General features: G+C 45.4%; 1 protein-coding gene and 1 long non-coding RNA gene across 12 annotated transcripts in view; one reads left to right on the top strand and one right to left on the bottom strand.

Annotated features, from left to right (window-relative positions):
• The window catches only part of LOC126538440 (DENN domain-containing protein 2D-like), a 423989-nt gene that overhangs the window by 376059 nt on the left and 32503 nt on the right, over positions 1-15427 (bottom strand). For all 11 annotated transcript variants that reach the window (XR_008613950.2, XR_008613951.2, XM_050185285.3 and 8 more), the window contains exon 3: positions 9376-9469. Coding sequence is in view for 9 of the 11 variants with exons in the window: in XM_050185285.3 (XP_050041242.1) it covers positions 9376-9469 (94 nt within the window). In the remaining 2 variants the exon portion in view is untranslated. The remainder of the gene's footprint in view (positions 1-9375; positions 9470-15427) is intronic.
• On the top strand, positions 49-13555 carry LOC129386649 (uncharacterized). The gene is made up of 3 exons (XR_008613952.1): positions 49-2288; positions 6343-6525; positions 13323-13555. It is a non-coding gene; the product is annotated as an uncharacterized lncRNA (long non-coding RNA).

Below are 15427 nucleotides of genomic sequence, written 5' to 3'. Positions count from 1 at the left end.
GCTGCTGCGGAGCTCCGTTGTACCATGTGGGTACCCCGCACCTTTCACCAAAATGCCATGGGGATGAGAGTAGCCAAAAGTGATAGGAAATTGTATTTATGATATATATACAGAGAGAGACGGCTGCAGGCTAAATGGCAGAAGAACACGAGCGCTACTCTGATCACCATCTTCACCGAATTTCTGGCGCATTTGTCCATGCTCGGCAGGATGCGTGCTTCAGTGCGCAGGAATAGCGTGTAACAATATTTTGTGCACTATTGCTACATCAAAGGTAAAGAGAAACTGTTGCGGCAGGCGTACATTCAAACGTGTTTTTCATATCTAAAAAAGCATACAGATCACCAACTTATTGTTTCAAGCTCAGTTTAGAGCAGGCTGTTTTAGGTCGGACTTGGTATGGTTTAAGACAAAAATAGTCCAGCAACAGCACGCTGCAGCCGAGGAACGAGTGTTGGCGCGCATCAGAGCTTCTGTCCAGTGGTTGCGTGCCTTTTTCCTCCAACCAATGCGAAACGACGCGTTCGCTTGTCAGCACGTGTTGAAGGGTGCCGACGCATGCCACTGCTGGGTGTTAACAGTGCAAAACGTAGATGGGACACGAGATGAGAAGAAGACACCGCGAGCGCTGATTGCTAGAATAGCAGCTTGGGTTTGTTGGTTTTTGATCCTGGTGTTAACGGCACAAAATGCAGATGGAACACGAGCCGAGAAGATGACATACACGAGGCAGCGCTCGTGGTGTTGTCTTCTCGTCTCGTGTCCCCGGTCGAGCTCCTGTCAATTGTCAAGAACATTGCAAGATGTGCGCCTGAGGATGAAAAAAGCTTGTGTATTTCAGGAGTAAATTGTCTCGCGGGGAAGTGGTCAAAGCAGAACCAGCAGCTGGATGTTAAGAGAACCGTCGAGTACCTCAAGCAGAATTATCTGGTTGATCTGGTTTTAATAATTTCTGATAACGAAGGTAGTTTTGCTGTTCTGCCCAATTCGTCATATCGTCAGAAACTGAGGGAAGCTGCTGCAAAAAATTTTACCATCAAGACGCGCACTGCTGCTAAGCTCAAAAAGCTAGCATTGGGTCTGTGCGATAGGTGTAACCTGAAAAATCTTGGTTTGGCTATCAAGGATGCGAAAAGCGGAGTGCTTAGCATTTTCTTCTTCGCAAAAACCCATAAAGAAGACGTTCCTTTCTGAGCCATCGTATCTGAGCGTGATACATGGCAGGGGACTGTCTCTAAGTTTCTGCAGAAACACTTGCACTTGCTCAGAATTGAGGACCCATTCATGATAAAAAATTCTGAAGAGCTTATTGCATTTCTTTGTGATCAGGAAGCCTCGAGGAAATCGTTGTTTCCGTTTTCCATTGACATTATTGACCTATTTTATTCCATTCCACAAGATAAATTGCTTTGTGCTATTAGGGATTCCACTGATGACTACGGCCCAGTGGCTTTTCAGAACGCGTGTGGCGTAAAAGTGTGGACAACTTTATAGAAATTCTTCGTTTCTATCTTGCATCGACCATCATTAATTTCGAAGGAAAAAAACTTCATCCAGAAGCACGGCACGTGCATTGGTTCCTGTATTGCCTCTTTATTAAATGACATCCTTTTATCATATCTTGACAAGCGAATTGCTGAATGCCTTGACACAACCTACTCGGCTAAGATATTTAGATATGTTGACGACTATGCCAGTTTTTTAAAAGGGGTATCGAGAGGAGGGGGTTCAACTGCAGTGAACCGTGTTCTTGAAATTTTCCGCAAGAGCGCCTTTGGGTTGAATTTCATTATTGCGTTGCCTTCGCATGGATGCCTGCAGTTCCTAGACATTTGCATTGTTATTGCTGGATCCTATGCATGCTGGAGGTATCGGCCTCGCTCAAAAAAAGGTATTTTAAACTACCAGTCCGCTTATTCGAAGCTTGTCAAAAGGGGAATAGCAAGAAACTGCCCGCGTGCTGCTAAGCATGAAATGCAACTTAGCGTGCTTTTTCAGCTGCTAAGACTGCACAGCGCAGGATTTCACTGTGAGATGGTCACCTCGGTGCTAGAAGCCCTTGCCAAGGAAGCACGGGGCCCATCAGAGCTCCACCCAAGCGAAGAGCCGCAACACCGGAGACCTGTTGCCACCTCATACTACCACCAAATCTCTCACCGCCTCAGAAAGGTGGCTTAAAAATGTGAAGTCCCGGTGGTTCTTACGGTGCCCAAGAAAGTGGCGGGCATGTGCACCATGGTGCCGGGAACGAAGAAAAGGAATGAATGCAGTATCAAGCACGTTGACAGGTTCGTCTCATGCACGATAGGGGTAGTGTACCAGATACCCCTCTCATGTGGCAACAGCTACATAGACGATGAGCAAAACGAGAACAAGGTGAAAGCAGGAGCCAATGTTTCGACACGTGGACTTGTCTTCTTCAAGGCGATGTATGCTTTCCTCGCCACAGTATCTATAGGCGGGGTTCTTCTAAAGGGGAGAGGGTGTAAGGCGGGAGGGTACGGCAACAAGGGAAGGTGTGTTAGCGTGTCGAATTGAGAGTAAAGGAATGCTGTGCACAAGGCCAAGACCACCCCACTGTCTGTCAACCCCGTGTCAATGGCCTCTGACACGCCGGCTGAAAAAAAAGAAAGAGAGGAATGGAAAGGGAAGAAAAAGAGAAAAAACAGAAGAAAAAAAGGATACAACAAGAAACCAAACTAAGTGTTGTTGCCTATAGCTTGAAATCTAGCATAGCGAATAGATTCTAAAGCTCCCTTTGAAATGTTTATGCCTATTGGTTGCAATGTCTTGAACTTATGGATAAGTTATGGTTCTCTGTATTTTCTTTCTCGTTCAGAACGGAAATTTGACTGTAAGATGTAGAGTTTAAGTTCATCAAAGTTATGACCTGGTTGGTTAAAATGCTCGGCGACGACATTGGGAAGCTTTTTAGCTGTGTCCGCACAATGTCCGTTTAATCTAACATTCATTGATTGTCCTGTTTCACCTATATATTGTTTCTTACAGAAGGAACATTCAAGCATATAAATCACATCCGAACTTGTACAAGTGAAGCTAGATTTGACTTCATGTGTATAACTATTTGCAGTGCTTTTAATTTTAATGTCACTGTGAAGGTGCCTGCAGCTCTTGCACCTTGGGCGACAACATGCTTTTATTACGGGGGAATGCTGTTGGCTGACTTTTGCGTGCACTAACATGTCTTTAAAGTTCCTGTTTCGGTGATAGGTAACCCTAGGTACATCCGGGAACGCTTTTCTCAGACGTTCGTTACTTGATAATATTGGGTGGTATTTTCATAGGATGTTGTTTATGTTTGGGAGTGCATTAGAATATTTTGTTATAAAGGCCAGCGGTCTGTCAGATAAGTTACCGAAGATGATTGGGCTGTCTCTTCGCCAATTGCAACTGTCTCTCCAATCTTGACGCGGCATCATAAGCTCTATCGAGAGCAACTTGGGGATAGTTCCTTTCTGCTAACGTTGTTTTAAGGTCATTTAGGTGGTGGATATAATCGTAGTCTTCGCTGCAGATTCTTCTTATTCGTTTCGCTTGTCCGACAAAAATTCCTTGCTTGCATTGTCGCGGGTGATGACTGTTGTAGTCTAAATATTGCTCCTATACATAGGAGCAAAGGCCATACCCATGCTAGTGCCGAAAGTTTGCAGGTAGTGAATAGAATCGAATTCGAAATAGTTGAGCGTTAGAACTAACCTAAGGAGCGATAAGTAAAGTTCAGGAGCGTGCGCTTGGGGATTGATTGCAAGGGATCTAGAAACGGCTTCAATTCCTTCACTCGTGGGAATGTTGGTGTAAAGGGCAGAAACATTCAAAGTGACTAGAATAGCACGGTCGGAAAGGATTTGGTTGGCGTTGATGCCGTCGATAATTCGAAGGAAGTGCGGCGTGTCTTGAATGAAAGATGGGAGGGTGGTGGGGATGTTTGACAGGTGGTGACTTAAGAATTTAGATAGTGACTCAGTAGGTGTGTTATTAGACACAACAGGCCGACCTGGGATTTCTGCTGTAAATATTTCTTCGACCGGAACTTTATGTATTTTAGGAAGATAAAAGCGGCCTGCTTTTTTGTTCTTAGGCATCATGAAGCAATATTCAGATTGCGTGATTAGTTCCCTGGACAGGAGCTCCGCTATTGTGTTTATCACAATATTGCTGTAATCTGAAGCTGGGTTAGAGTCGAGTTTTCTGTAATGGGTGTGGCTGCTCAGTTGTTTAGAGGCCTCATTCTTGTACTTTTCTATAGGCCAGATTACGATACTGCCGCCTTTGTCTGCTGGTTTTATTACAATATCCTTCCTTTTCGTAAGTTTTTTAAGGATTTGGTGTTGAGCAGGGGTCAAATTTTTGCATTTCCGGCAACGCCGCGCTGACTCTAGAATTTCCTTTGATATCAGTTTTATGCATAAATCCAGTTCTGGGCACTGTTCGGTTTACGGTGTCCACGTGCTAGGTGGTTTAAGAGAGTCTCTATCTTGTTTTCCTACATCTGGTCTATCAAAAAGGAACTCCTTGATGCACATGCGTCTTTAGGAGTTCACATTCGTTTACTGCGTTGTTCGTCAGACAGAACCACATTTCAGGAGATCAACTTCTTCGGGGCTTAGACTCTGGGATATGTCTACTACATTGCTGCAGTGCTCTGGATGCTCACCTGTAGGACTGTTGGTGGAGCTACGTGCTGCAGGGGTTACATTAGTTTCATTGGGTGGATCTGCAGCTCTAATATCCTTGCGCTGGTATTTATCTAGTAATTTTTCCTCCTTAGTTTGGACAAATTGTTTAAGTTCTCTTCTTTCCAGTTCAGATAACTTTATGATGTTGAGTCGATTAGCAATTATCATAAGTTGTTCCTTGCAGTGTTCTTCGAGAATGACAATAAGGGAGAGCGATGCATTTTCTAAGACAGCATTCCACTTTAATAATAGCCTGGAGGGTAAAGAATCGAGGGCGCATCTAACCTTAATTCTGAGACCTTTTGGGATTTTCCTCTGTTTAATGCAGCTAGGGTAAGTTTTTAGGGGAAATCTGTAATTTGTTTGTTTTGCGACGAGTTTGCGGGATTGGAGGAAAGAGCAAGATTTGTTGTTGCGTGTGCTATCCCTAGTGCGTGGTAGTAATTTCTGTTTGGTTCGGGCCTACCTCCGGGGCGAAAAATCTTCAGGTGGTGTCTTTCCAAAGCTTCCCAAAGCTGTCGTCGAGCATTTCAACTAATCAGGTCCTAACTTTGATGAACTTAAACTCTACATCTTACAGTCAAATGTCTGTTCTGAATGAGAAAGAAAATACAGAGAATCATACCTTATCCATAAGTTCAAGACATTGCAACCAATAGGCATAAACATTTCAAAGGGAGCTTTAGAATCTATTCGCTATGCTAGATTTCAAGCTATAGGCAACAACACTTAGTTTGGTTTCTTGTCGTATGCTTTTTTTTCTTGGTTTTTTTTCCCCTTTCCTTACGTCTATTTTTTTTGTGTTTTTTTTTTCAGCAGGCGTGTCAGAGGCCATTGACACGTGGTTGACAGACGGGGGGGGGGGGGGGGGGGGGGGGCTTGGCCTTGTGCACAGCATTCCTTTACTTTCAATTCGACAGGCTAACACACCTTCCTTCGTTGCCGTACCCTCCCGCCTTGCACCCTCTCCCCTTTAGAAGAACCCCACCTATACATACTGTGGCGAGGAAAGCATACGTCGCCTTGAAGAAGACAAGTCCACGTGTCGAAACATTGGCTCCTGCTTTCACCTTGTTCTCGTTTTGCTCATCGTCTTGAATTTTCATCTCCCGCATTCCCTGTGCTTTCCCTGAACAGTTACATAGGGCAGATGGGACGGTGTTTAAACATCAGACTGCAGGAGCACCACGCAGGGGTAGAAGGATTGGCAGGGGGTGGCAAATTGGCTGGCCATTGTCACCACTGTCGTAATTGCATGCCTAGGTTCCGCGACACAAAAGTCTTGAAGATGTTTGCATCACAACTGAGCCGAGAAATCTATGAAGCATACTGTGTAAAAATGCAATCTGGCAGCTGCGTAAGCAGCTCTTCAATGTCACTTAGTGAAAGAAGAAGAAACTTATTTAGTTATTTAGTGAAAGAGAGTTAAATTATTTACATAGATATTCATGCCACTCACGCCTGCATGCCAATGTCGAGTGATGGTTATCCCATGATTATCAAGTGTGATTATGATACATGAGTAAACCTGAGTTCCGCGCTTGTCCAGTGTGTTTCCTTTCTTTGCCCGTTGTCATTTGCGCAGTTACATAATGGATTCAAATATCAACCACCAATGAGCCCGCCTTTCTCTGTTACTTTACAGTACCCAAAGCAGCCACAATACCTCCATTCGAAGTAGTAATCAACAGGTTACAGAGGCTCCTTCTATAACTAGCGATGAAGTTACAAGGGCCTTATAAGACATGAAACGAAGAAAAGCCGCAGGAGAAGATGGACTACCAGTCGATTCAATCGAAGATGGAGGAGCATCTCCAAGAGAATGAGGGTAACACTGGACTTTAGTCAACCAAGGGAACAGGCAGACTTCAGGAAGGGATACTCTACAAAGGATCACATCGATGTGATCAATCAGGTTATCGAGAAATCTGCAGAGTACAATAAGCCTCTCTATATGGCTTTCATAGATTACGAAAAGGCATTTGATTCAGCAGAGGTACCAGCAGTCATAGAGGCATTAGGTAACCAAGGGGTAGAGAAAGCATACATAAATACCTTGGGAAATATCTACAGAGGTTCTACAGCAACCTTAATTCTACAGAAGAAAAGCAGGACGATACCTATAAAGGGATCAGACAGGGAGACACAATCTCTCTAATGCTATTCACTGCGTGCTTGGATGAAGTATTCAAGCTATTAAACTGGGAAGGCTTAGGATTAAGGATCAACGGCGAATATCTCAGCAACCTTCAATTTGCAGATGACATTATCCTGTTCAGCAACACTGGGGACAAGTTACATCAAATGATTGAGGACCTTAACAGAGAGTATAAGAGTGGGGTTGAATATTAATATGCAGAAGACAAAGATATTCATGAATCATTCATATTTAAAACAGCGCCAAAAAACACGGACAAGGGAGGACACAGGACGAGCGCTGACTGCCAACAACGCCTTTATTGGAGCCTGCGCAAATATATACAGTTTGCAACAGGCATAAAGAGAGTGAAAGAAGGGGAGGGGAAGGCGAGTCATCGTCGTTCAACTACTGCTGCGCATGCGTCAATGACATTAAACAAAATAAAAGAAACCATAACATGGAGGACACAGGCCAAACTGCTTAACTTCTAAGGAACTTAAGTTCTTTATCGCAAAGTGCAATAGAAGGGGAACTAACACAGGAGGCTCCTAACTGACACATTGAAAATGCCTCAAAGATTTCTCTGGCCATCTGATTGCTGTACCTTTTCAACACACGTGTGTGGTCAAGGAGTGGAGTACAGCCACACTTGGCACAATGAACAGCCAGATTGCTGCCAGTCTTCCCCTCCCCTTCTTTCACTCTCTTTATGCCTGTTGCAAACTGTATATATTTGCGCAGGCTCCAATGAAGGTGTTGTTGGCAGTCAGCGCTCGTCCTGTGTCCTCCCTTGTCCGTGTTTTTTGGCGCTGTTTTAAATATGAATGATCCGTACCAACTAGCTCCCACCCATACCCTTCTGAATAATCATGAATAGCTGGACAAGGGAACAAGAGTTCAGGATTGCCAGTCAGCCTCTAGAGTCTGTGAAGGAGTGCGTTTACCTATGTCAATTAATCATAGAGAATCCTGACCATAAGAAGGAAATTCAGAGAATAAAAATGGGTCGGAGTGCATACGGCAGACATACTCAGACCCTTACTGGAAGCCTATCATTATCATTAAAAAGAAAGGTGTACAATCTATGCATTCTACCGGTGTTGACATATGGGGCAGAAACTTAGAGACTGACAAAGAAGCTCGAAAACAAGTTAAAAACAGTGAAAAGAGCGATGGAATGAAGAGTGTTAGGCGTGATGTTAAGAGACAGGAAGAGAGTGGTGTGGATCAGAAAGCAAACAGGTATAGCCGATATTCTAATTGACATTAAGAGAAAGAAATGGAGCTGGGCCAGTCACGTAATGCATAACCATTAGGGTTGCAGAATGGGTGCCAAGAGAAGGGAAGCGCAGTCGAGGACAGCAGAAGACTAGGTAGGATAATGAAATTAAGAGATTCGCAGGTGCTAGCTGGAATCGGTTGGCGCAAGACAGGGGTAATTGGAGATCACAGGCCTTTATCCTGCAGTGGACATATAATAGGCTAATGATGATGAAGTGTATTAAATTGAGCAGAAAGGTCTTTCGACACAATGTTTTTAGTTTGCATTTATTTCAGCCGCGAAATTGGAAAATATTGTGGTAAGCAATAGGACGCTCGCACCGCCACTTTCAAATATTTTTTTGGCTTGCTGGAACGCTTTTCGGGAATAAAATTTTCAGTTCCATGCAGTTTTAATATTCCTACATGACATATTAAAAAATAACACACAAAACAAAAATGTCAAGTGGACATACAAGTTCGATCTCTGGTGGAATCAGTCTAAATGGATTCAACTATACTTGTTTCTAAATAAAACGTTTTAATGTCAGCACCCTCTGTTTCTTTAGTGCAACCTGGTTATATTGATGGAATTTTCTTGGCACTTGAATATTTTTGCAAGTGGCTCAATTATTTCCTGTTGAAACACTAGGCACAAAGGCACAGTCTGCCCAACATTTTGATGTATGGCAGAGACCCAATGCTGCCACTAGACACGGTCCACAGTGACCGAGAACGAGACAAAAGTTCAGCTACTGTGCAATGGAGTTCAGTAATGTGGAAAGTTAAGCTAGTTGGTGGTTAATCATCATACCTTGCTGGTGAAGCAGCGCACTGACACGGACACTGTGAAGACTCTGTGTCCGTGTTACAGTGAAGTGTCATCTTTTCTTGTGTGTCTTCACTGTGTCCGTGTCAGTGCACTGCTTCACCAGCAAGGTATGATGTGCATTGGAGTGCTAACGGCTGCAAAGGGCTTGCAGTTCACAACAGGAATGTCTCCTCGGCTATGGTAGGGGAGACAGCAGGGAAGGAATGTCATCTGCGGATGCTAGTCGAGGCAAAAGCAGACAGTAAAGCTCACGCACTGGCAACGGCAGAGCAACGTGTCAAATTTTAAAAATTTGCCCTAGCAAGGAACTAATTTGAAAAACTTGTGTGATAAAATGTCGCTTAAGAATTTCCAGGGTACAATTGAAATTTCTGGAAGGGCACAAAAGGAATGATGCAAAGGGAGCAAGAACTACTCTCAACACCACAAGCACACAAGTGACTTACCCTGTTGTGTCTCGCCATCAGCACCGTCTCGCCTGTGCTTCTGGGACAGCTGCTGCCGGGCCAGTGTGAAGGACTGCCGGATGGCATCTCTGATCTGCACATCATCCAGACACATCTGCTGGGAGAGTGGCACCCAGGCAGCTCTTTACAAACCCCTACAGACCAAACATCCATTGAGGGCAAACGACATGCATGCCAGGGACTCACCTTGAACACCGCGTCAGTTTCAACTACCAAGTTTCAATGACAAGAGTTGTTTTATGCACTTCTTTGGATGAGTGTTGTACACAACCGCTAGGTACATGTTATGATCCCACCCTTGGTCCTACTAGGCAATTCCTACTACTAACTAAAGCCTTGTTACTGATTAGATACTCCCTTTGAGAAGTTTTGTAAGTACACTCAAACCTCATTATAATGAACTTGAAGGGGAAGCCGAAATCACTTCGCTATATCCATTAATGTCATTTACTGCAATATATGCCCAATGGGGTGGACAATTGTAAACACGAAAATAAGAAGATGGCTTTGCGGCCCACGGAATTGCTACACAGCTACGCGTGAAATGAAATTTAAATAAAACAACAAAAGAATGTTCAGAATGTGCAACACACAACTTAGCACCTGATGACAGAGGCTTTAGAGAGCTGCCTACTGTTCCATTGTGATGGTCTTTTGCGTCGACTTTCCATCTGGCTCATCACGGTCCAGCAGCATGTGGCACACAACCCAGCACTCTGCTGTGTGATCGAGGAGGCAAGCAAACTTTGCCGCACTGGCTTGGCTTGGCCAGCTCCGAGACTGCATCAATGCCAATGCGATCTCGGAGGCCACGCCCAGCTACCAGCCCACGCGGCGTTGCCGCAGGGAGAAGTGAATCCACGGCCAGGTATAAGTATGCGTGGTGGCGAAGCTCCCAAAAATGCCCACACATCCTGCATCAGCGGCCTATGGAGGCATGGAATACGCCATCTACATTTCGTGCTGCCCACTCAGCAGGACTCTTTAAGGAGCTACCAGGCATTGTTTGGGATATCGTTGGCCTTAGTGAGATTAGAAGAACTGGTGAGGCTTACACAGAGCTGAATAACAGCCATGTCCTCTGCTATAGAGGACTTCCAGACATGAAGTTATAAGGGGTAGGATTCCTAATACATAAGCACATAGCGGGCAACATTTAACGAATTCCACAGCATTAATGGGAGGCTAGCAGTAGTCGCAATCAAACTCAATAAGAGGTATAGATTAAAGGTAGTACAAGCCTACGCTCAAACATCCAGTCCCGACGACGAAGTAGATCAGTTTTATGAAGATGTTGAATTAGCGATGAGAGAAGTGCCAACTCAGTATACAGTAGTAGTGGGCGACTTCAAGTCGAAAGTGCGGAAAAAGCATGCTGGTAAACAAGCAATTGGCAACTACTGTGTCGGCTCTAGAAACAATAGAGGAGAGATGTTGGTAGAATTCGTGGGAAGGAATAAGCTATGAATAATGAACACCTTCTTCAGAAAGCATCGCAACAAAAAGTGGACCTGGAAAAGCCCTAATGGCCTAAACAAGGAATGAAATCGATTTTATACTTTTTGCCAATCCCAGCATAGTGCAGGATGTAGAAGTGTTAGGCAGGGCAAAAGCAAGTGATCATAGGTTAGTGCGGTCTAGGATTAACTTGAATTTGAAGACAGAAAGAGTAAAATTGGTCAAGACAAAACAGGCCAACCAAGACGCAGTAAGTATAAAAGCGGACCAATTCAGGCTGGCACTTGCAAACAAATATGCAGCCTTAGAACAGCTACAGCCGGGGATGCGATTGCTACAAAACAGAAAGCATGTTAGCTTGCAAGCCCACACCCCGTCAGACTGCCAAGCTCGATTGGGAGAGACAAAGATTCTCGGCAAGAGTGCCGACGCGACAGCGCGCATCAGTTTGGAAGCGTTCCACATACCAAAATATGGCAGCAAGTGCGTAAGCACGCCTTCTGTATCACTTTTTGCTGCAAAGCTTCAATTTTTGGAAGCGACTGCTGATTTGATTGTATGTTAGTATCCCTCGCCTTTTTCTAGTTCTTTTCTAGTTTTTTCTCGTTTTCTTGTTTTTCTGCGCCTGATTCCGTTGACTGCTGGCACGTTCGTTCATCGATGTGCAATGTCTTTTCCCCCGATTGTATCACTCCCTTCCCCCTTCACTTCTGCCTTTCCCCTTATATAAGGTATCCGTCTTCCGTCCATAAAATTTAGTTGACAGTCAGCGCTTGTGTCTCGTCCTTGATACTTTGTGGTAGCATGTGTTTGCGCTGTTACAATTTTTATGTCGATCAGGCAGAAGTCATGGGGAAGGAATCGGCAAAAGGCGGGCGCATAGATGGTGACTGTTATTTTTCTCTCTCTCTCTCTGATGTATCCTACACTTTGGGCGTGACAAGAAAGAGCGGCAAGGAGATAAGTGGGACCTTCTGGCGGGAAAAAGCGTTTAGTGCAGTGGCTGCTTGAACGGCTCACCTTTGCACAGTTTCTTTGGCACTGCACTTCTTGTTCGTGAGAAATCCGCTTTAGAAATGCATGGGCTATTTCCAGCCAGCGAATTTTCACCTCCTACGGACCTTCATATTTACACCCAAGTTGGGCATCCTATTTACACTACTTAAGTTCATATTTTGTAGAATTAATCTTGAGAGAGTGCGCATAAGTATTATTGAGGCTGCGTTTCTTTGTTTCAAGAGCTCGTCTGCGCTTTCTGATCTATTGAAATTGACATGTTAATAGTGCGGTCTAGATTAAATGCCTTGTGGTCTTTGTAGCTGTTAATGTGCAAGAGTTCACATGCCAAAGCTTGTCGGGCAAGAGAATTAAGAGAGTGAGTGCATCGTGATATGCATGGAGCACCGATGTGTGCATGCAATGCCCGTGTCGTGCTATATGTCGTGCGCACAATGTATGTACGGTGTGGTCGGGGGGACATGCATAAGAAAAGATGACTCATTTTGCCCCGCTTGCGTCAGATATTTGCAACGTTTATCTTGAGGCCAAATAACGCGAGACTACATGTGCGTGTACATTGTGCATTTAGTGTTTGTGGTGAAAAATTTTGCATTTGTCAGAACCTGTTTCTAAGTGCAATGCTTAAAGGGTTTTGAGAGCCGACAAAACATCTGGTTCCATATTCAGCAGCTGAACAATATTTACACAAGTCTGTGATGGTGTGGATTGTGTGGCCACAATGAGGCGAAGATGAAACGGCACTTGTGACGTGGATTGTGCGGCCGTGACGCAACAACGAAAACGCGTGGCCATGAGAGCGAGAGCTGCGTGCGGCTAGAAAGCATCGAGTGTGGAACGGTTCAGACGGGAGCTCGCTGACCGGTGGTTCAAGTTGCGGCTTTTTTTTGACCGGGTGTCCTGCGGCTATGCAGACCTGGTAATGTTTGCTCTGCGCTTGCGGCTCACCTGGCAGCCAGCAGTGTTCCCGGCCTGGGACCAAAGACGTACCCGCCTGCGGACCAGGTGATCCGACTTGCCCGCAGCTTGCAGCAACAGTGGCTGGCTAGCCACTGACCTGTGCTGCAGCGGCTTGGTATTCTGCCGGCCTGCTGTATGCTTCTACTGCTGCCGAGTCACGGTCTGGTACAAGCCACCTCGAGAGGTGTTAGACTTCCAACTGCGTCGCCCACGATGATAACCACCACACCAACCACGACGACACTCCACCGAGTAGGACAGTCGATGTGTGCTTTGCATGTTAGGGATTCCAGACATTTTAGACACTTACAATTATCATTGTTCAGTTGTTTGTCGAGTGTGTAAATCACTGCGTTTGGGGAATATAGTATGTGTTGTCCATACAAATCACCTTACTTCCATGTCACTTATTAAGGATCCCGGGCTCACTTTATCTATCTTATCACAAGGTTAAATTTCTGAAACTGACATAGTATACGTCTTTATTTCAGATGCCAGAGTGGGACCATTGCAGAAGCAGTCAAGTGACCTGGCTGCACCGTTCTCTGATGAATGTGCACATGCAATTCAAGGAAGGACATTTTCAAATGCCCATTCTGTGACCAAAGGCATGCTACCATGTGCCAACAGGCCCTAGTTCACATGGGCTCTCCCATGCTTCCGAATCTCGCCGGCAACATGTCAACGCTGCTCATCACACGCTGTATTACTGCAGAAAATAAAGTTGCTGTTGCAAAGAGTAGTTGTTTGTTTTCCAGCTCTCTCGAGTAGGTGAAGTGCCCTTGCTTGCACAGGCCCCATTCGAGACCTAAGAGCGTGCATAATCTAAGCCGCCGCTGTTGGCGTTGAAGAATGGCACTGCTAAAACTGCAAAGAGCAGTTATGGTGGGCAAGCGATATGCAAGCTCTGCAGAGGCATCGCCTTGGTGGCCCCAAAAGGCGCCTTTTAAAAATGCGAGAAGGTTTAGGGAGACTCTGTGTTGTTGTCGATCGATCTTGCGCCACCAAAATCTGATGAAATTGATGATTCATGTCGTTTTTTTGGTACTGATGCCATTGCTGTCCAGCTCCGGTGCCCATTTGCAACTTCTTGGATCACTGCGCACTTTACTAGGGGGAGGCTGCTTGTACGAAGGATAGCATCAGAACACACTGGGCACAACTCCCTTCGGCGTTGAAGAATGGCACTGCTACAACTCCAAAGAACGGTTATGGTGGCTGCTGGCTGATGTTTGAATTTTCTTTGAAATCAGATTGAATGAAGTGCTTACTGCACACAAGTGAATAATTCGATAAAGAATTAAGCTCCCAATCCTTGGATGAAATCACCTTGATCCACTGTTGACGAAGCTCGAGATTAGCAGGGATCTTGTGGAACGAAACACCTGGGTCCCTCTTATTTGCACTTGAGTGTGCACATAGGTATAAAGCAGCACCACATGATGAAAAGTGGTCATCACAAACACCAAGGTCGAAAAGTACAGTAAAAGCTCAATTAATTCCCAACTTGTTAATTCAAATTTCAGATAAATCGAAGTAGCCACCGCGGTCCATCCAGCAATGCATTGAAAGCAATGTGGAACACATCCTGCTAATTCACACTGAAATCCGCACGGCATGGTGGCTAGTGCGCTGGAGCACTTTGGTGAAGCCTGCATCGCCGCACGGGTTTGCTTTTTCTATCTGCGGCCCTTTGTTTAGGCCTGACTGGAGAGAGACTCGTTTGCACTTGGCCAGGCATGGCCAACGCCACTGTTGCAGGTTACTTCTCTCCCGTGAGGTTCCGCACAAAGCTCAAAGGTGATAAAATCGTCATTGTATGCTGTATGTGCGAGCGAAAGCGGGCGAGGGTGAGCCAGCGTACGCAGCTCAACCTCGCGTCTGCAAGCAAGGATGGCGGGGCAGATGTGCGCTCTTTCCTGCCGCGCACAAGGCATAAGGGTAAGGCGGAGGGAGGGGACTTTCTTTTCCAGCGGCTGTAAGGTCCCTGACCTTAGGCTGCTGCTGCTTACGGCATGGCCATGCAGGGGCCATATCTTGACAGCTAGCTGCGACATGGCCAAAAGGCGCGCCCGTGTGATCCTCATCTGCAAAGCGATCTGCGATGTTTGCAAAATGTGTGTGGTGCCGGTAGCTTTGTACGCGATGTGCTTACTACGTTTCGTTCGCATTGGAGCGAGAGCGTACAAAGGCCAATTCGCTAACTGCTACTGCAGCGATTCTTCACTCCAGCGAGTTTTCACAGTCATCAAGCGAGATGTGTTCATGTTCATCTGTGAGCACATGACACCATAGTTGTTAATTTAGTTAGTAAGCAAATATTTACAAATTTATACGGCCGATAAAACTACTATCCTTACTTCATAAAGCTATCTACTAATTTGATATCGCAATCAATGCTTCGCTTTTTGGGTGAAACTGCGACATTTGTTTTTTCTCCATGCCAGTCGGCGCAACGAACGCACGGATGCAGCAAGAGCCATCTCGACGGCGGGTACGTCGGACCGCATTGGCCGCGTCAGGTTACGTTGGCTGTGCCAGTGCTTCGAATTATAGACGTTCACGTCAACGTGACATAGCATGTGCGCACATGCTC

Source organism: Dermacentor andersoni, chromosome 4 (assembly GCF_023375885.2).
Source record: "Dermacentor andersoni chromosome 4, qqDerAnde1_hic_scaffold, whole genome shotgun sequence".
NCBI classification, from domain to species: domain Eukaryota; kingdom Metazoa; phylum Arthropoda; class Arachnida; order Ixodida; family Ixodidae; genus Dermacentor; species Dermacentor andersoni.
This window is presented reverse-complemented; position numbering and strand designations above follow the sequence as displayed.